This window comes from Nicotiana tomentosiformis, chromosome 12 (assembly GCF_000390325.3).
Source record: "Nicotiana tomentosiformis chromosome 12, ASM39032v3, whole genome shotgun sequence".
NCBI classification, from domain to species: Eukaryota; Viridiplantae; Streptophyta; class Magnoliopsida; order Solanales; family Solanaceae; genus Nicotiana; species Nicotiana tomentosiformis.
Window position 1 is genome coordinate 119,923,760 of NC_090823.1, and position 22,589 is coordinate 119,946,348.

Consider the following 22,589-nt stretch of genomic DNA (forward strand, 5'->3'; position numbering starts at 1 on the left):
ATCGCCCAAAAGTCGCCTTACCCGAGCTCAAAAATGAAAAAGAGTTGAAAATGGGTCGAAACCCCATTTCTAGAACTTAAGTTCTGTTTGTAGGATTTTTACCCTTCGCGAACGCGGTCAGTGCCTCGCGTTCGCGAAGCATAAATTTGTGCTCTCCAATTTTACTCTTCGCGAACGCGAGGGCTACCTCGCGAACTCGTTGCTTGCCTGGTTTGGCCTTCGCGAACGCGAGATGCCCTTCGCGAACGCGAAGGCTAATTTTCCTGGCCAGCCTCTTTCCCTTCGCGAACGCGAGGCTTCGATCGTGAACGCGAAGCTTTGCACCTCAAGCCTTCGCGAACGCGGCTCCCTCTTCGCGAACGTAAAGAGTAATTTTCATCTGCCTCTAGTTTCTTCTTCGCGAACGCGAGCCCCCTCTTGCCAACGCGAAGAAGGATACCAGAAGCAGATTTCTGCAGGTTTTTCCAAGTCCAAAAATGATCCGTTAACCACCCGAAATCAACCCGAGCCCTCGGGGCTCCAAACCAAATATGCACCCAAGTTCTAAAACATCATACGAACCTGCTCGCGCGATCAAATCGCCAAAATAACACCAAGAACTACGAATCGGACACCAAATCAAAGGAAATTTTCAAGAAAACTTTAAAACTTATATTTTTACAACCGGACGTCCGACTCACGTCAAATCAACTCTGATTCTCACCAAATTCGGCAGACAAGTCATAAATATTATAGTGGACCTACACCGGGCTCCGGAATCAAAATACGGACCCGAGGTCAATAAATCCAACATTAGTAATTTCTTAAAAATCATTAAGCTTTCAAGCTTTTAATTTTTTATCAAAATTCCATATCTCGAGCTAGGGACCTCGGAATTTGATTCCGGGCATATGCCCAAGTCCCAAATCACGATATGGACCTACTAGAATTGTCAAAATACTGATCCGGGTTCGTTTGCTCAAAATGTTGACTAAAGTCAACTCAGTTGAGTTTTTAAAGCTCTATTTCATATTTTAATCTATTTTTCACATAAAAACTTTTCGAAAAATTGTACGGACTGTGCACGCAAGTCGAAGAATGATAAATGATACTTTTTGAGGTCTTAGAACACAGAATTACTTATTAAATTTAAAGATAAAATTTTGGATCATCACATTCTCCACCTCTAAAACAAACATTCGTCCTCGAACGGAGTTAGAAAAAAGTACATGAGCTGGTGAATAAGTGTGGATATTTACTCCGCATGTCCGCCTCGGTCTCCCAGGTAGATGCTTGTACCGTCTGACCTCTCCATTGTACTCGAACTGAAGGATAACTCTTAGATCTCAACTGCCGTACCTGCCGGGCTAGAATAGCCACCGACTCCTCCTCGTAAGTCAAATCTTTGTCCAATTGGACTGAGCTGGAATCTAACACATGGGACGGATCACCATGATATTTTCGGAGCATAGACACATGGAACACCGGATGAACCGCTGATAAACTAGGTGGTAATGCAAGCTTGTAGGCTACTTCACCCACCCTTTCAAGAATTTCAAAGGGTTCGATATACCTAGGGCTCAACTTGCCCTTCTTTCCGAACCTCATTACACCTTTCATAGGTGAAACTTGGAGCAATATTCTTTCACCAACCATGAATGCAATATCACGAACTTTACGGTCGGCATAACTCTTTTGCCTAGACTGAGCTGTGCGAAGTCGATCCTGAATAATCTTGACCTTATCCAAGGCATCCTGTACCAAATCGGTACCCAACAACCGAGGCTCTCCCGGTTCAAACCAGCCAACTGGCAAACGGCATCGCCTTCCATATAATGCCTCATATGGAGCCATCTGAATGCTTGACTAGTAACTATTATTATAAGCAAACTCCGCAAGTGGCAAGAACTGATCCCAAGAACCTTCAAGTCTATAACACAAGCGCGAAGCATATCTTTCAATATCTGAATGGTGCGCTCTGACTGTCCGTCTGTCTGTGGATGAAATGATGTACTCAACTCAACCCGCGTGCCTAACTCACGATATACAGCCCTCCATAAGTGTGAGGTAAATTGCGTACCTCGATCTGAAATAATAGACACGGGCACACCGTGTAGGCGGACAATATCACGAATGTAAATTTCAGCTAAACCTCTCTGAAGAATAGGTAATTGCCACTGGAATGAAATGTGGTGACTTGGTCAACCTATCCATAATGACCCAAACTGTGTCAAATTTTCTCTGAGTACGTGGGAGCCCAACTACAAAATCCATAGTGATATGCTCCCACTTCCACTCAGGAATTTCTAACTTCTGAAGCAAACCACCAGGTCTCTGATGCTCGTTCTTAACTTGCTGATAATTCAGACACCGAGCTACATATGCAACTATATCGTTCTTCATTCTCCTCCACCAATAATGTTGCCGTAAATCTTGATACATTTTAGCGGCACCTGGATGAATAGAATACCTGGAACAGTATGCCTCTTCAAGAATTAATTCATGAAGCTCATCCATATTAGGCACACAAATACGACCCTGTATTCGCAGAACTCCATCTTCCCCCACAGCAACCCGTTTGGCATCACCGTGCCGCACCGTGTCCTTAAGGACAAGTAAATGAGGATTATCATACTGCCTCACTCTGATGCGCTCATATAAAGAAGACCGAGCGACTGTGAAAGCTAGAACCCGACTAGGTTCTGAAACATCTAACCTCACGAACTGATTAGCCAAAGTCTGAACATCTGCAGCTAATGGCCTCTCACCAACCGGAATATACGCAAGACTGCCCATACTCATAACCTTTCTACTCAAAGCATCAGCCACCATATTGGCCTTTCCGGGGTGATACAAAATAGTGATATCATAGTCTTTCAACAACTTCAACCATCTTCTCTGCCTCAAATTAAGATCCTTTTGTTTGAACATATACTGAAGGCTACGATGATCAGTAAATACCTCACATGAGACACCGTAGAGGTAATGCCTCCAAATCTTCAGCACATGAACAATGGCTGCCAATTCTAAGTCAAGAACATAATAATTCTTCTCGTGAACTTTCAACTGCCGCTACGCATATGCAATTACCTTGCCATCTTGCATTAATACTGCACCAAGCCCAATGTGAGATGCGTCACAATATACCGTATATGATCCTGAACCTGTGGGTAATACCAACACTGCCGCCGTAGTCAAAGCGGTTTTGAGCTTCTGAAAGCTCATCTCACACTCGTCTGACCATCTGAATGGGACACCTTTCTGGGTCAATCTGGCCAATGGGCTTGATATAGATGAAAACCCTTCCATGAACCGACGATAATAACCTGCTAAACCCAAGAAACTCCGGATCTCTGTAACTGAAGTAGGTCTAGGCCAATTCTGAACAGCCTCAATCTTCTTAGGATCCACCTTTATGCCTTCTGCCGATACAACATGCCCCAAAAAGGCAACTGAGTCTAACCAAAACTCACATTTTGAAAACTTGGCATATAACTGATTATTCTTCAAGGTGTGAAGCACACTTCGAAGATGCTGCTCATGTTCCTCTCAACTGCTAGAGTAAATCAAGATATCATCAATGAATACAACCATAAAAGAATCCAAATAAGGTTTGAACACCCGATTCATCAAATCCATAAATGCTGCTGGGGAATTTGTCAACCCAAATGACATCACTAGGAATTTGTAATGCCCATACCGAGTTCGAAAAGCTATTTTAGGGACATCAGATGCTCTAACCTTCAACTGATGGTAATCAGACCTCAAATCGATCTTCGAAAATACCTTAGCACCCTGAAGCTGATCAAATAAGTCATCAATTCTTGGCAGCGGATATTTATTTTTGATAGTGGTCTTATTCAACTGCCGATAGTCTATACACATCCGTATAGAGCCATCTTTCTTCTTTACAAATAATACTGGTGCACCCCAGGGCGAGACACTAGGTCTAATGAATCCCGGATCAAGCAAGTCTTGTAACTGCTCTTTCAATTCTTTCAACTCTGGCAGGGTCAGATGGTATGGTGGAATAGAAATGGGCTGAGTGCTCGGAGCCAAATCAATACAGAAGTCAATATCTCTGTCGGGTGGTATCCCCGGCAAATCTGTAGGAAATACTTTTGGAAATTCACGAACAACTGGTACTGAGTCCATAGAAGGGACATCCGCACTGGGATCACGAATATAAGCCAAATAGACTAGACACCTTTTCTCTACCATACGCCGAGCTTTCATATAAGAAATAACCCTACTGGAAGAATGGCCAAGAGTTCCTTTCCACTCTAACCGAGGTAACCCCGGCATGGCTAGGGTCACTATCTTGGCATGACAATCTAATATAGAATGATAAGGTGAGAGCCAATCCATACCCAAGATGACATCAAAATCTACCATATCAAGAAGTAGAAGATCCACACTAGTCTCAAGATTACCAATAGTAACCACACACGAACGATAGACATGATCTACTACAACAGAGTCTCCCACCGGTGTAGATATACAGACAGAAGTACTCAGAGAATCACAAGGCACAACCAAATATGAGGCAAAATAGAAGGACACATAGGAATAAGTAGATCCTGGATCAAATAGAACTGAAGCATCTCTATGGCAAACTGGAATAATACCTGTGATTACAGCATCAGATGACTCAGCCTTAGGCCTAGCTGGAAAAGCATAAAATCGGGGATGGGCCTCACCACTCTGAACTGTGTCCCTGGGACGGCCTCTGACTAGCTGGCCTCTACCTCTAACGGTCTGACCTCCATCTCTAATAGCCTGACCTCCACCTCTAATAGCCTGACCTCCACCTCTATATGCCTGACCCCTACCTCTAGCTAGTTGAGCAAGCAGCGAAGCAACCAGTGCTGGTATGATGGCACGAGAATCTTGCTGAGATCTGTTACTCGCCAATCTAGGGCAATACCTCCTGATGTGACCAATGTTCCCACACTCATAACACCCATCCTGATGCCATGGCTGCTGAAGCTGAAGCTGACCCAAATGGGCCGGATAACCGCTGTAGTAACTCTGGAGTAGTGATGCACTGATAGGAGCTGAATGTGCACTGAATGTTGGCTATCCAGAGTAAGGCATAATAGGACCGTGACTCCCTGAAGCACCGGGAGATACATGAAGTGCTGAATGAAACGGTCTGGGAGGATGACCCCTACCAAAATTACCTCTGTCCCCAGACGAGGCACCACTGAAACCACCGAACTGATGAGGCCTCTTATCGGACCTCTGCCCTCTCTCCTGTACAAGAACCATCTCGATCCTCCTTGCGACATTAGCAGCTACCTGAAAAGAAATCTCACTTCCGGTCTCCTTGGCCATCTGAAGTCTGATAGGGTGAGTGAGTCCCTCAATAAACCTCCTCACTCTCTATCCCTCCGTAGGTAGTAAATGGAGAGCATGGCGGGCCGAATCCATAAAACGGGACTCATACTACCCTGCCGTAGATGCTCAAATTGCTTGCGAAATTCCTCTCTCAGTGTGATAGGGAGGAACTTTTTCAGAAATAGCTGAGAGAACTTCTCCCATGTAAGTACAGGTGATCTGACTGGTCGGGTCAATGTATAATCTCTCCACCACCTCTTGGTAGAACCCGTCATCTGAAATACAGCAAAATCAACCCCATTGGTCTCAACTATACCCATGTTCCGCAGCACCTCATGGCAACGTTCAAGATAATCCTGTAGGTCCTCAGAAAGTGTACCATTGAAGTGAACTGCAAAGAGCTTGGTAAACTTATCCAGTCTCAATAAGGCCTCAAAAGACATGGCGGGCCTATCACCGATCTGTGCCGCAATAACTGGTTGAACTACCCCAACTAGCGGGGCAGTTGGAGCCTGATTCTGGGGAGCCATCTGCTCCGGAGCGGGAGTAGTAGGAGTTTATGCTCCTCCCCCAGCCTGTGAGGCGATTGGTGCCACTGGAAATGTACCATTCTGGGCCACGCCCTCCATAAGACTTACCAAATAGACTAAAGCGTCCTGAAGTACTAGAGTGGCTATGAATCCTTCCGGGACCTGAACTGGCCCAACTGGTACATTCTGAACTGGAACATCCTCCTGAAGGTCCACCTGAGGTTCTTCAACAGGTGCAACTGCTCGAGCTCTCGACTGAGCTCTACCTCGGCCTCGGCCTCTGCCTTGGCCTCTAGCACGACCTCGACCTCTACCCCTGGCCATAGTTGCCGCCGGGGGTTCTGGTCCCTGACCATCGGTAGAGGTATTACGTGTTCTCACCATCTGCGAGAGAATAAGAGTAGAATAGTTCAATCATCGATGATAGAATAAAATTGCACGACAGAATAAGAAAGAAGTGATATAGTTCCTAAACCTCATAGCCTCTAATAGATAAGTATAGACGTCTCCGTACCGATCCTTCAGACTCTACTAAGCTTGCTCGTGACTCGTGAGACCTATGTAACCTAGTGCTCTGATACCAACTGTCACAACCCAAAATTCCCACCTTCGGATCGTGATGGCGCCTAACATTTCACTTGCTAGGCAAGCCAACGTTAGAATAATATTATCCATTTTTAAAACAACTTTTAAATTTATTAATAACAGAGAACAATTGCAGAAGTAACGTCTGAAATATAGTGAATAATCCATAAAAATAACGATGTCTAAATACCATCCCAGAATTGGTGTCACAAGTGTATGAGCTTCTAGAATTATACAAATAAAGGTCTGAAATAAAATAAAACTATCTGAAAATAAACACACAGCTAAAGTAATATAGACGGGGACTTCAGAACTGCGAATGCCGTGCAGTTATACCTCAAGTCTCCTCTGAGTAGCTGAAATCCAAGCAAGTCTATGGTACGCCACTGGGACCAACTCCAAAATCTGCACAAGAAGTGTAGAGTGTAGTATCAGTACAACCGACGCCATGTACTGGTAAGTGCTGAGCCTAACCTCGACGAAATAGTGACGAGGCTAAGGCGGGTCACTTACATTACCTGCACGCAATATTAGTAACAACAATAATAATAAAAAATAAATCAGGTAATTCATTTATAATAATTGAAGCCAATTCACCAGTCATAACCAATTGTCATTTTCATCAATTCTATTGCAGCGTGCAACCCGCTCTCACAATATATTCACATTCAATTCTGTTGCAACGTGCAAACTGCTCTCACAATGTATTCACATTCAATTTTGTTGCGGCGTGCAACCCGCTCCTCCAATATATTCATTTTAATAAGTCTGTTGCGGCGTGCAACCCGATCCTCCAATATAGACTTTTAATAAGTCTATTGCGGCGTGCAACCCGATCCTCCAATATATTTATTATAATCAATTTTGTTGCGGCGTGCAACCCGCTCCTCCAACATATTCATTTACCAATTCTTATAGAAGAAATTTCCCCAATAAATGCAACAATTAATATAAAATTATAAGATAACAAGCATAAAATAATTATGATTTAATTATAAAACAAATAAAGGCAATTAACAAATTATTATGGAAATCAAAGAGAAAATATGCAGTTTAATAGTTAATATGCTAAATGTCAAATACCAATTAAGGTACATAATTCAAATAGCATGTAATAATTAATGCAGGAATTCAAGAATTAATATTTGACAAAGAATAGGAGAGAAATAATTATTATAATAATTAATTCATAATTTAAAATAATTTATGATCTTTCAAGTAAACAGGCAAACAATTAATTTGACAACGTATAGACACTCGTCACCTCGCCTATACGTCGTTCACATGAAATTCACATAACAAATAATTTAAGGGCTCTATTCCCTCAAGTTAAGGTTAACCACGACACTTATCTCGCTTTGCAAATTCCAATCAATTACTCGACCACAACTTTTCCTTTTAAATTTATCTCCAAAAGCTTCAAATCTATTCACAAACAATTCGATATACTCAATACGAATCATAGGAATTAATTCCATATGAATTTACAATTTTTCCGGATAAAAATCCGAAGTTCATTAAAATATTCGGCAGTGGGACCCACATATCAAATCCCAGAAAAACTTACGAAATCCAAATATCCATTCCGAGACGAGTCCAAGCATATAAAAATTATTCAATTCCGATGTCAAATGGACCTTCAAATCTTAAATTTTCGTTTTTGGAAGATTTTATAAAAATCTAATTTTTCTTCCATAAATTCACGGATTCATGATATAAATGAGTATGAAATCATGAAATATAATCAATATAGGATAAGGAACACTTACCCCAATATTTTTCCGTAAAAATCACCCAAAAATCGCCTTACCCGAGCTCAAAAATGGAAAAGAGTTGAAAATGGATCGAACGCGGTCAGTGCCTCGCGTTCGCGAAGCACAAATTTGTGCTGTCCAATTTTACTCTTCGCAAACGCGAGGGCTACCTCGTGAACGTGATGCTTGCCTGGCTTGGCCTCCGCGAACATGAATACTAATTTTCCTGGCTAGCCTCTTTCCCTTCGCGAACGCGAGGCTTAGATCGCGAACGCGAAGCTTCGCACCTCAAGCCTTCGCGAACGCGAAGAGTAATTTTCATCTGCCTCTAGTTTCTTCTTCGCGAATGCGAGCCCCCTCTCGCGAACGCGAAGAAGGATACCAGAAGAAGATTTCTGCAGTTTTTCCCAAGTTTAAAAATGATCCGTTAACCACCTGAAACCCACCCGAGCCCTCGGGGCTCCAAACCAAACATGAACCCAATTCCTAAAATATCTTCCAAGAAAACTTTAAAACTTATATTTTTATAACCGGACGTCCGACTCACGCCAAGTCAACTTTGATTCTCACCAAATTCGGCAGACAAGTCATAAATATTATAGTGGACCTACACCAGACTCCGGAACCAAAATACGGACCCGAGGTCAATAAATCCAACATCAGTAATTTCTTAAAAATTATTAAGCTTTCAAGCTTTTAATTTTTTTTTAAATTCCATATCTCGAGCTAGGGACCTCAGAATTCGATTCCGGACATGCGCCCAAGTCCCAGATCATGATATGGACCTACCAAAATTGTTAAAATACTGATCTGGGTCCGTTTGCTCAAAATGTTGACTAAAGTCAACTCAGTTGAGTTTTTAAAGCTCTATTTCATATTTTAATCCATTTTTCACATAAAACTTTTCGAAAAATTGTACGGACTGCGCACGCAAGTCGAAGAATGATAAATGGTACTTTTCGAGATCTCAAAATACAAAATTACTTATTAAATTTAAAGATGACATTTTGGGTCATCACAGTAGTAATTTTTTCTTTTTCAGAGTAAATTTGTTAGTACTAAGCTAAGGTTGCATATTATTTTGTATAGGTATTCGGCTATGGTTTCACTGTTGGATTAGAGTTACGATGAAACACTTTAATATTTTGGAGGTATGACTGAAAACATAAATGTATATATAATGGGAGCTGCTTGGATTTACCAGATAATTCAAAGAGTTAGTTTCCGTAGCTAACAGTAAACTGTTGAAAATATAAATGCATATATAATGGGAGCTGCTTGGATTTACCAGATAATTCAAATACAAAATGTGGAATATTGTACTGCAATAAACAACACCAGCAAAATTTGTGTTGGTAAGAGTCAGTTTGCGTAGCTATTTATAGAAAATGTGAAATATTGTACTGCAGTAGACAACACAACAAAAATCTTGCTTGAATGCAAGTATTACAACTGCTATAGCCTATCAAATAACATTAAGGCGACCTTTGTTGCACTTCAAATCTGATGAGGCACATGTATGAAAAACAAATTGGGAGTTAAGTGTAAAAGAGTAGTTGAGAATATGTAATTTGGACAAAGAACTGTGAAGACATTGGACACAGATTTTATTTTGCATAGCAACATAGGCTTTACCGTATGAGCAAAATTCATAAGTCTATTTTGACATAAAATAAGCTTTTTAATGGACAGAAATTGAGAGCAATAAATGTAATTGTTCATTAAGTAGACTAAAGCAGACAACAAAAAAACTTTTTGAGATTTGCCTTTTTCACTGTTGGATTAGAGTTCTGATGAAACGCTTTGAAGTTTTGGAGGTATGACGAAAATATAAATGTGTATATAATGGAAGCTATTCGGGTTTACAAGATTATTCAAAGAGTTAGTTTGCATAGGTAACAATAAACAGTTCATGAAAATTTGTGTAGTTATTTACACAAAATGGGAATAAAATAAGCAGTTTAATGGACGAAAATTGGGAGCAATAAATGTTATTGTTCATTAAGTGGCGTACAAGCAAACAACAGAAATTCTTTTGAGATTTGGAAATGTCATCTTGCTAAATCATTTAACAAAGAGTTAGATTGCATGCTTGGATGGACAAACAATGTTGTTCACTTTCTACCCGGCAAAACTTTTATTATATATAAACTTACTGTTTGTGTTTGCGGTTGTTTATTAGCTGCATTTTCTTTGATTTTGTTATGGTCTATCAAGTATTAATTTCTAACCTTGAGTATTTTTGCAGAGGACTTGGTCATTGTACGTTTGGTTTTTTTCTTGGGTTTTCATCTTCTGTCAATGGACTACGATCTGCTTCTTCAGAAGTGATGGATTGTACCTTCCTTTTACTTCCCTCGCCAACAGTAGTTGATGTTGAAGATTGTGCCAAGTCGAAGACAGTCTGTTTTTGAGTGTAAGATAAAATGACAAAGGTACCAGGTGGCCTATCTGGTGTTCTGAGTAGTAATTTTTGTAAATAAATTTTGAACAGCTTGTCTAGCAGGTGCTCTCTGATATGCTCAACGGGTAACAATTATTTCTTTGGGAAAAAGTTTACCACAAAATGAGTAAAGTGAAGACTTTAAATTAATTTGAAGTAACGCAAAATGATTCTACGAGTTGTCAGTATATGCACATGGATAATGATAGTTTCATATATTTGGTCTCCTGTTCCGCTCCTGTCTGTGACATCAACTTCAAATTCACATATACATTGTTGTGTTTGTGTAATCATAAAGTTTTAGCCGTTAGATATTGTTTGTCATAGTATGTCAATAGTAAGAGCTGTTATTACCTTGGAATCAACATTCTCTCTAGCTTGCAGTTGATACAGAGAACTTTCTTTTTGCGTTTGATTCGTGTTAGATGTTGGCATTCAGAGTATAGAAGTACGAAGAAAAACTGGAATTCACTTGGTAATGATATTTCTCCTTCAACATAAAAACTTTGCGCCTGTTTAGAAAATAATAAAAAGATACTACTTAGTAATTACAACGTAGAATAACTCGCTAAAGGGTATTTTTAATACGATATAGAAGGAAAAGAATAATCAATGCCAAGTCCTACTGATATGTTTTAATATACTCACAGTGGACTGTGAAGGAATGCTTGAAATAGAAAGTATTTGATCTTCAAAAGGTGCAATATTTAGTGTCGAAGGTGATGCTGATGTACTTTTGAGAGTGTATTCAATTAGCATCTGCTTGTTGTCCTTTGCCCTGCGATGTAATAGTAGATATTGTGATTTCATTTTGGTGTAATATGGTATGAAACAATGGAATATATTCGTGTGCAAATAAAACCTGTTTCATACCAATTTATTAACTTTGCTGCCTGCGGGTACAAAGGATCGATTAAGATTGAGGAGTTGAACCTTGTAGTTAGTCGGACCTCTACATGTCATATACTTGTTAATGAATAAAGGTAAACATTAATGTTCATGTGTGATGTAAAGTAAGTTGGGAATACCTTGTTTAAAGTTAGAAACAGCTATTCATTTTGCAACAATGACAGGATATCTATGTAGCTGCTGCAGTAGTTCAGTTTCATCTTTGTCAGCCAATTCTCCCCATATAGTAAACAGAAAAGGCCTTTTCCTATGAAATTAAGGATGCAGTGTTAAATACATATTTTGTTGTTAGAGGTAATTAAAGTCTGTATTAATTACTTGTCGTCTATAAGAATAACCTCTTAAAATCTTATGTTTTCGTTGCCTTGATATTTCATGGTACTGCAATTTGCCACAACTGCCACCAGGTCTGCTTTAGAAAAGCATGCGTGTATAAAAGTAGGATGCAGTTATTTAAATTTGATAATGAAGAAGCACAAATATTTTTACAGCGGAAAATAAAATAGTATAATTTCGTATTTTTTTACCGAATTCATCTCCTGGAATCTGTTTCTCGATATCGGCAAAGGACACCATGTTTAATCTTGAAGGCAACGGTAACATTGATTCTTCTTCATTGTTCTCTATAACTTCTTCGACAATACTAAAGGTATCGAGGACCCATTCGAAGTTGTGCATGGGTATTGCAAAACGTGACGGTTCCCTAACTTTAGCTGCCGAGATGAGGTATGTGTGGAAATGTTTGAAAAGGTTATCATAATGTACGACTTCAGGACCATATGTTATGATGCAGATTTGCTCTTCCTGCAATTTGTTAACATCTAAGATGGAGAAAGTGTTTATATATATGGTAGAAGCTTTACTATGTACTTGAGATGTTTGTGAACTTACGTTTTCGTCCTGGACGATAGTTGTTTGAAAGTTCACTCGGTGATCTCTACTAATTTTTGGGCGGATTTTGTCAACAACTTGTATTTTACAAGTCCAATCTCTAGTAAATGGCGTGATTTCATGGATGGTATATCGATGCTCCATCTTTTGAGTATCTTGCAACCTGTGAAGAATGAAAATGTAGGACAAAGTAATTGAGCCTGGGGAATTATATGAAATAAACAATTGAAACAACTCAATGTTAGGCATGACGGTAGGGGTAATTATGTGCTCCGTTGAGCTCATAGCTTGTCGATTTAGTTTGGATGGTTTATTCTTTCGGAAAGTTATGTTGGGTAATCTCATGTTTGAACATAAATATAAAAAATAGGGTGCTTTGGTGTAAAAAAATCCATATAGGTGATATTATTTAATCGAGAATAAATTTTAGTCAATTATGATATTTCCCACGAGTCTTCTCAATAAAAATAATTTTGGTCATACCAAATACACCTAATTAAGTATAAATATCAAAATATTATCATATAATAGTTTAGTTAATTCGACTGGACATGTAGTCACTAATCCCGTTATATGTCCCGTGAAATTCTTGTCCTAATGATAATTATTACGTATAATTATTTTGGATACATCTATATTTTGAATGGTTTTACAAAATTACTATTGTCGAATAGAGTAAAGCTCCTTTCTAATTTGAATTGTTTACACATTTTTATTTTGGAAAAAATTAGAAGATCCAAAAAAAACTTAAATCACTCCAGATTCTTCTTGGGTGAAAGAGTTCATCGAAGAACCATGAAAATGAATTCTTAATAGCAAAAATCCAACACGTATGAAAACCAATTAGCGGAATTCGAATCGTCACCGCCTATGATGTACCTAGACTCAAATTAGCAGCCCCTCCTTCCTATGGGAAGTAACAAATTAACCAAAACATAATAATAAAAGTCTAATCGAAGGCCTGATTCGTTGAAGAATTTTCTCAAACACTTACAGAGGTAAATGAAACAGAAAAATACAAGATGAGAACAAGGAAACCCATCAGAAAATAGCAGATAAATGAAACAGAAAAACACAGAATGAGAACAAGGAAACCCGACAGAAAACGGAGATCAAAATGAAAATTCCAAACAAATTACCGGAAATTGCAAGATAATTATGAAATAAAATACCTGAAAACAGCAGTAACATAATCTTCTGGCAACCTGAAAAGGAGTTAGTTCTCCCTTTTCTATGTTACTTCCCGCATATATCCTGATGGTAATCGTGATTCCCGCTTGTTCTTGGTTTTTTTCTCTAATTTCAAGTGATAAAATCGAACGGTGAAATAAAGTTCAACCTTGTAAAAGAAAAACACATGAATAATTACAGTGTAGACGAAAAGTGAAATATAGTGAAGGAAGAAGGGAAGCAGAAGATTATTTAGAGAGTCCAACTATGTGATGTCATTGTTGAAGAAAATAACGCCACGCCGTGTACAAGTATCAACAAAATTTACACGTGTTGGTCTTGATTTGTAGGTGTAAACTAAAATTTAGCTTCAAATGACTGAGGTGTCACTGTAGTTAGTGCATTAAGAAACCATAATGAATAATTAAATCATCCGATGGTGGCATTACATCATATTATAATATATATAGGTAACTGTTGATGCAAATCAAAAGCTGGTTACATAACGCAGTAAAAACATAAGGGTACAGTGAAGGCAGTAAAATATTTATGAAGGAACTACTGAAAGATTTTCTTTTGGCTAGTCAAATTGTTTCCTTTTATTGCGCCTGGGTCCAAACATTGAGTTGCATATTATTCTTCAAGTTGTGATTTGGGTTATTTGAATTATGTAGAAACAACTCAAATATATATATTTTTCAAATAAAATTATATATCAGTAGATATTAATTAATAAGCACGACATGAAATAATTTTTCAAATCTCGAAATAGATAATATGTTTTCTTTTTTAATATTTATATCAATTCAACCCCTTGATTTTACTACTTGCATTTGATTTTGCAGTCAATGTAAAAATAGTTATTTTTTTCAATATCACAAAAATTAAATGAGCAGTAAATATGATGGTTTGAACATGTAAACCAAATAGATTTATTGATATTTTATAAATGGATATGTAAACGAACTAACAGAGAGCGCGTAATGATGATTAATTTTTTTCGCTATTTGAATTACATGGGTTCAACTGCAATTCAATTAAATCAATTACAATAATTGATACTTGATTTTATTTATTCTTCACCCCCAATGTATTTTTATTACATTTGGAAAGAAGTCATTCACACAAAAAGTATTGAATTTTTTTTCATGACCTTTCTAAGGGTACAAATATAATTTTGTAAATTTTTTGTGTTTTTACTATGAAAGCGCTTCCGAAAATTAGAAAGTTTTCTTTAGATTTTTAAAATGAAACAGTTTGACAGGTTTTTTCTTCTTAACTTTTGTCATGTCTGAATTTTTCCCGTCAGAATAGTAGATCAATGGTACTTTTATAAGTTAAATTGTTTAGACGTTAGCAAATTTAATTTACTTTTAACGGGTTCTCAACTAAAATTTTTGAGTAAAGTTAATAACAAGTTAACCTACTTTTAACCAAGACAATAGATATAATAGTGTATCCAGATAATTCAGTTAAAATAAGTTATAATAATTTTATTTTATTAAAGTCTCCTATTTAGTTTTATAGAGTAGCGTAATATGGAGTTCACTAATTGTGGTTCCCATGTTTAGTACAAAGTGCGGCCGAAATAACAGAAAGGACAATGATAACCTTGTGAAAGCAAGCAAGGATGTTGAGCTAGATGAATATTTTAGGTAATAAATTAATATTTCATGTTTTTTCCGATAAAGGAAAACAAACATAATGAAGCGAAGCTAATCTGAAGCGTACAAACTTGATATTTTCCCTTCAGTGGGAGCTTTTATTTGCTGATGGAGGTCGATTCCATGATTGGCAGCAGTCGATGCTGGAAAAGCCAGTTCGTTTGCTAGCCAGACCTTCACAGGTTCTGGGTCAAATGCAGCAAAGATGAATTTGCAATAATAGTAAGAAAAGACATCGAATGACTCTAAAAATATATAGGACTTCCCTGACAACTATTTCCTCGGGTAAAGAAGTGAACAATTTCCTTTCATATGGTTTGTCCGTCTAATGTAGCTTAATAATGAACCATGAAGATAATCCTGAATCAGCTGAAATACATCAGAAGAATATAAATGAGAAAACTGTGGTAGCAGTAGCAAAAAAGCAAATAACAGCAGGAAACAACCAACTAACATATGTAGACATCAGAGATAACGTAAATTATATTTTCACAGAAAATCCTATTGTACTGACAGTTGGAGTTATGATTGTTTACACGGCAAACACATTGAACCCCTTAAACAACAATAAGTTACTTGGGATCTCAACTTATTTGACATAATTTCTATGACTTAACAAAAGAAAGAACTGAAATAACAAATATTTTCAGCATAGGAAATTCGAGCAGCGACAATTTTCCTTTATTCAGGTTACATTCAAAAAGATATCTCACAAAATGATATATGTAGACACATTCAAATTTATGTGATGTTTGTTACCTCAATCTAATATAAGACTTTGTGGTGTTCATCAATTTTGTGTGTACAAGCCGGGGTCTCTCTATGGTTGCAAGTTTGACGATTCAAAGGCTGCGTTACCTTTAAAGTATATCTACTGTCAGACTGTCCTTGAGGGTTACGTCATAAGCTTTTCAGAGGGGCTTCCTGCATCATGAAGAGAGCGAGAATATATTCAGTCCTTACAAACGAGAAATCTATGATACTGAAAAAGTGGTCACACGACTATAAAAAACCCACGTCAAACAAAGTATAAAGAAACTGTTAAAAAAAGAGCAAAACAAAGATAATTTTTTTTCTAGGTGGCTTAGTTGATAAATTTCTCCATCAAGTAACTCAGAAAGAAGCCTGGCTAGACGAAATATTTAAAAGCAACTTTGTACCTAGAGGAGAAGAAATATAGGAGAAGGATAACAAGTTTATAGAGAAAAGCATACAGTAGCTATCAAATAATGTCACATAATAGAATCATGTTTGGAGAGAAAAAGAGACAGTAACTATCTAATAATGTCCCATTCTCATTTTAATTTGGTTTAATAATCATGTCCTTGCTTCAACATTAAAGATCGATATTTATATAATATATATTCTCAGATAAGAAGCTAAATACCAGCAATGCATACGAAGCCATGTCAATCATGATGCTTCATAGAGATTTCAAGCGATGGACATGAAGGTTTGGTGCTACTGGTTATTTGGTTATGATAAAACCAGAAAGAAGTAATATAAAAATTGTATGGTCTATGCAGCATCCTGACTTTGGAGTTCTGTAGACATAAATTTTAGCATACTATTATCCTATTGTAGTTTTTGAAATGTTAATTTATGCCGTGGACGTACATTTTGAGGCCCACGGAGAAGCAGCTCAAATATATAGAAATTTGTACATAATCATATATGCATACCGGGATTTTTGAGCAATATTTTTATAATGCACAGTCCTTAATTATGTTCAAAAGTTGAAGAATTCTCATTAGAATGTCATGCAAGTTGGACAATATTTTTAATCAAAATTAAACCGCTCAACTCTGTTGTACGAAGAACTAAAAATAAAAATATTCATCTTACAGAAGTGAAGGCTACCAAGGAAAACCTAAGGGTCAAAAATAAAACTGTTACGACCCAAAATTTTCCACCGACGGGATCGTGATGGCGCCTAACATTTCACTTGCCAGGCAAGCCAATATTAGAAAATCGTTAAACTAATTCCTTATTTCCATTCAGTAAATAATAATAATTAACTAAGATAAAATATAATAAGTACAAAATATTATAAAACAGTATTAATTACTACCTTCGGGATTTGGAGTCATAATTCACGAGCATTCTAGAATTTATTACAAGTAATAGTTTGAAAGAAATACAACTGTCTGAATGAAAGAAAACAGTAGGACATAAAAGATAGACGGGGACTTCAAGGTCTGTGAACGCCGACAGATCTACCTTGAGTCTTCGGACAGCGGATCAATAGCAAATCTCGATCAACCTGAGCCGATATCAAAATCTGCACAGAAAGTGCAGAGTGCAGCATCAGTACAACCGACCCCATGTAATGGTAAGTGTCGAGCCTAACCTCGCGAAATAGTGACTAGGCTAGGACAAGACACCCACATATAACCTGAACAATACAATCATGCTAGTGGCAACAACAGTAAATAAAGAAATAACATAGAAATAATGGGAAGGGAACATACAGTGGAGGAATACAATATAAAGAGTGAGAATAATGAAAAGATAGAATTAAACCGAAAATCCTTAAACGAATTGAGCAATTAAAACAACAAGAAAAATTGCACGGCATCACCCTTCGTGCTTTTACTCTCAACATCACCAAATCAATAAATAGAACGGCACAACATCACCCTCCGTACATTAAACCTCTCATAATATACAGGACATCACCCTTCGTGCTTTAAACCTCTCATAATATACACGGCATCATCCTTCGTGCTTTACATTCTTCCTCACAATATAAATAATGCATGCACGGTATCACCCTTCGTGCTTTACACTCCTCCTCACCAATCACAGAATCAATAACAACGGATAGATAAGAGTATCCCAAAGAAATCAGTATTTTACCCATAATCAATAGCACAATGTAATCTCAACCTTCAATCAATATTCAAAAGTTACCAAATCTCAGTGAAACCAGATATGAGTCACCCAACATTTCAAATAACTCGCTAAGCATGGATAGTAGAATTTAAGGCTACAAGATAGACAAGAATAGAATTTCACTCGCATGCTATGACTCAACAACGACGCATAGATGCTCGTCACCTCACCTATACGTCGTATTTAACAACCAAACACGTAGCAAATGTACACATAATACCTATTCCCTCGAGCCAAAGTTAGACACGACACTTACCTTGCTTTGAAGGCTACTTAATTCTCAATCACAGCTTTTCCTTTGGAATTCACCTCCAAACCACTCGTATCTATTCAAAAATGACTCAATAATATCAAATATTTCTGATGGAATCAATTATATTTCATAAAATAAATTTCCCAAATTTTCCTCCAAAAAGTCAAAAAATTGACCCCGGGCCCACTTGGTCAAAACTCGAGGTTCAGACCAAAATCCTTTTACCCATTCACCCCCGAGCCCGAATATGTAATTAGTTTTAGAATCCGATCTCAAATTGGTGTTTAAATCCTCAAATTTCAGAAATTTCTAATTTCTACCCTAACTCCATGTAAACTCTAGATTTTTGGTTGATAATTCAAGGAATGTAATGGGTAATTGAAACAAAATGGTTTAGAATCACTTACCAACACTTTGGGGAAGAAAATGACTCTTGAAAATCGTCTCTACCCGTTTGGTTCTTGAAAAATGTTGAAGAAATGGCTTAAGCCCGTATTTGATTCTATTTTATGCACTGGGCGACAGTGTGCATCGCGTTCGCGAGGCCACTATCGCGTTCGCGAAGGGTACTGGCTGCCAAGCCTTCGCGTTCGCGAGAAACTGCTCGCGTTCGCGATGGTTACTCCCCCCTGGCCTTCGCGTTCGCGAGGCATTGCTCTCGTTCGCGATGAAGGAATGACTGACTCCTCCTCCCCAATGCCTAACACTACGCGTTCGCGATGGGCTTGTCGTGTTCGCGAAGGGTAACGCCCCCACCGCTTCGCGTTCGCAACCAAGCCTTCGCGTTCGTGAAGAAAAAATCCTTGCCTCATTAGTTTACTCTTTGTGTTCGCGAGAGGACCTTCGCGAACGCGAAGAAGGATATGCCAAACACCAGAATCTGCAGAAAACCAGATTTTTCCCAAGTCCAAAACATCCCGTGGCCTATCCGAAACTCACCCGAGCTCTCGGGGTTCCAAACCAAATATGCACACAAGTCTAAAAATATCATACGAACTTGTTCGCGTGATCAAATCGCCAAAATAACATCTAGAATTACGAATTTAGCCCCAAATCAAATGAAATTCTCAAGAACACTTTAAAATTTTTATTTTCTCAACTGGACGTCCGAATCACGTCAAATCAGCTCCGTTTCTCACCAAATTTCACAGACAGGTCTTAAATATCATAACAAACCTATACTGGGTTCCAGAACCAAAATATGGACCCGATACTAACAATGCCAAATATCAATCAATTCTTAAAAACAAATAATTTTCAAACTTTTAATTTTCATCAAAAATTCATAAGTCAAGCTAGGGACCTCCGAATTCGATTCGGGGCATACGCTCAGGTCCCATAATTTGATACGGACCTACCGGGACCGTCAAAGCACAGATCCGGGCCCGTTTACCAAAAATATTGACCGAAGTCAACTAAAATCAACTTTTAAGGCAAAAATTCTTATTTTCATTAGTTTTCAACATAAAAGCTTTTCAGAAACCTGCCCGGACTGCGCACGCAAATAGAGGAGGGTAAAAATGAGATTTTTAAGGCTTAAGAGTGCAGATTCGAGTTCTAAAGCATAAGATGACCTTTTGGGTCATCGCATTCTCCACCTCTAAAATAACCATTCGTCCTCGAACGAATATAGAAAAGTACCTGGGCTGGTGAAAAGGTGGGGATATCTTCTCCGCATATCGGACTCGGACTCCCAAGTAGCTGCCTCAATAGGCTGACCTCTCCACTGCACTCGAACTGAAGAGTAACTCTTTGATCTCAATTGGCGAACTTGCCGGGCTAGAATTGCCACCGGCTCCTTCTCGTAAGTCAAATCCTTGTCCAACTGGACAGAGCTGAAATCTAACACATGGGACGGATCGTTGTGATACTTTCGAAGCATGGACACATGGAATACCGGATGAACAACTGCTAAACTAGGTGGAAATGCAAGCCTGTAAGCCACCTCTCCCACTCTCTCCAGAATGTCAAAAGGTCCGATATACCTAGGGCTTAACTTTTCCTTCTTTCCGAACCTCATTACACCCTTCATGGGTGATACCTGAAGTAACACTCTCTCTCCGACTTTGAATGCAACATCACAAACTCTACGGTCGGCGTAACTCTTCTGCCTGGACTGAGCTATGCGAAGTCGATCCTGAATAATCTTGACCTTATCCAAAGCATCATGTACTAAGTGTTTGCCCAACAACCGAGCCTCTCCCGGCTTGAACCACCCAACTGGCGACCAACACCGCCTACCATATAATGCCTCATAGGGAGCCATCTGAATGCTCGACTGGTAGATATTGTTGTAGGCAAACTCTGCAAGGGGCAAGAACTGATCCCACGATCCTCCGAAGTCTATAACACAAGCGCGAAGCATATCCTCCAAGATCTAAATAGTACGCGTCTGAGTATGAAATGATATGCTCAACTCAACCCGCGTACCCAACTCAAGCTGAACTGCCCTCCAAAAGTGCGAGGTAAACTGCGTACCTCGATCAAAAATGATAGACACGGGCACACCGTGAAGACGGACGATCTCACAAATATAAATCTCTGCTAACCGTTCCAAGGAATAGGTAACTACCACAGGAATGAAGTGCGCTGACTTAATCAGCCTATCCACGATAACCCACACGGCGTCGAACTTCCTTTGAGTCCGTGAGAGTCCAACAACAAAGTCAATAGTGATACGCTCCCACTTCCACTCAGGAATCTCCATCTGCTGAAGCAAACCACCGGGTCTCTGATTCTCGTATTTCACCTACTGACAATTTAGGCACCAAGCTACATAGGCAACTATGTCCTTCTTCATCCGCCTCCAACCTCTTTCAAATATAGAAAACGGATGAGCGGCATTTTTTTCCTTATCAAAAAAACTTGAGAAAGTATTAACATCATGGTTGCCGCAAACTGCAACAAATATGAAACACATTTTACATTTAATATATTCAAGCAAACACGTCATAGCCTGGTCTGCTTATAAAATAATTACTTAGTAAAATATGAATATTTATTTATCTGCTGCTACACTAACATAACGTAAGTAAAAAGCAATAATTCAGTCTAACCTTCGACGTCGGCAGAAGAAGGCTCTCTTATGATAAGAGCAATATGTTTTCGAATTATAGTTTCCGAATTATAGGGTGACATTGATACATTACTTTTTCATATAGATCAACTGCCGATTTTATGGAACTATTTCATTTTTGCCGTTCAACTTCTTTGGTGCGGCGTTGTAGTAACATTGCCTCTTTTTTATCAGGCAATATTTGTCCATAAATATCACGTCTTCTTACATTCTTGTCAGAGTTTGTATGTTCTGCATATCGCCGTTTGTTTCTTTGGCCGGAATACATTTTTTCACAAGCTTATTAATGCAAGATAACTGCATTTATAATAGTCAAAACAAAAAAGGCATCAGTAGACCCTAAGTAACATATTTTATTGTCCATTCTACTGCTAAATAATAGAAATATAATAACCCGTTGGGGTTCAGTCTTTTAAAGACCAATCTTTTAAAGAAAGTAGAATAGTAGGGGGGAAAAAATGAAGAGAACTTAGAATTCACAGAAGAAATCCAAAATAAACAAATTAATAAAAACAGACAACAAATCAGAACCCAACCTCACTTTGTTTTCACTTTTCTGAAACGAATCTTAAGACTAAAATGAAGAAAATATTGTTAATCAAGCCAAAACCCCAAAGATCTGATATTTTTGCAGAAGAAGAAAAAGTAGAACAGAAAGCATAAATAAAATGAAATACTGGACTAATTGGAATAAACATGCTCTTTGTGGTAGATGAGAATCGGAAAAGGCTAAGTGCTCTAATTTCGTTGAATTATTAGGTGAAGTCTGCTAAATTTTGGGGCAATTGATGATGTCCTCTTTCCTTCCTTCGGTAATTTTTTGTTATTGCAAACAGATGTGGAGTAAGTTGTGTTGAATTGAGGTTTTAGGTTTGAATAATTGGGAGTCCACGCATTGGCTAATGGCAGAAAGAGTCAGCACTGTAGCTGTAAATTAATAAAATTACAAACATACCCCATACAAAGTAGAAAATTCAAGGGAGCACACACGTTGACGGAGAGGTGCCTGTGTTCCCTCTTCTAATAAGTAGCAAAGTCATCTTCAATTTCTGTACAAGCCATAGCATTCCATATCATCAGATTCAAAAAGCATTTCCTTT

General features: G+C 38.3%; 1 protein-coding gene across 5 annotated transcripts; it reads right to left on the minus strand.

The window, feature by feature from the left end:
• Nucleotides 1–6,592: 6,592 nt before the first annotated feature.
• LOC104094023 (uncharacterized) lies at nucleotides 6,593–22,351 on the minus strand. Of its 5 annotated transcripts, none has more exons than XR_001968858.3 (9): nucleotides 13,604–13,875; nucleotides 12,432–12,594; nucleotides 12,068–12,344; nucleotides 11,879–11,949; nucleotides 11,660–11,787; nucleotides 11,505–11,583; nucleotides 11,280–11,409; nucleotides 10,420–11,143; nucleotides 6,593–9,691 (listed from the first exon to the last, which is right to left on the minus strand). XR_001968858.3 is itself a non-coding variant. In XM_070191937.1 (8 exons), the coding sequence occupies exons 2-4, from the start codon at nucleotides 12,573–12,575 to the stop codon at nucleotides 11,681–11,683; spliced, it is 528 nt and encodes a 175-aa protein (XP_070048038.1). In that variant the 5' UTR covers nucleotides 12,576–12,594; nucleotides 13,604–13,875; the 3' UTR covers nucleotides 6,593–9,691; nucleotides 10,420–11,143; nucleotides 11,280–11,409; nucleotides 11,505–11,524; nucleotides 11,660–11,680. The 5 variants fall into 5 exon arrangements, 2 of the variants coding, with proteins under 2 accessions (XP_070048038.1, XP_070048037.1); XR_001968859.3 differs by having other exon boundaries at nucleotides 11,859–11,949; XM_070191937.1 differs by lacking the exon at nucleotides 11,879–11,949 and having other exon boundaries at nucleotides 11,505–11,524.
• Nucleotides 22,352–22,589: the final 238 nt, after the last annotated feature.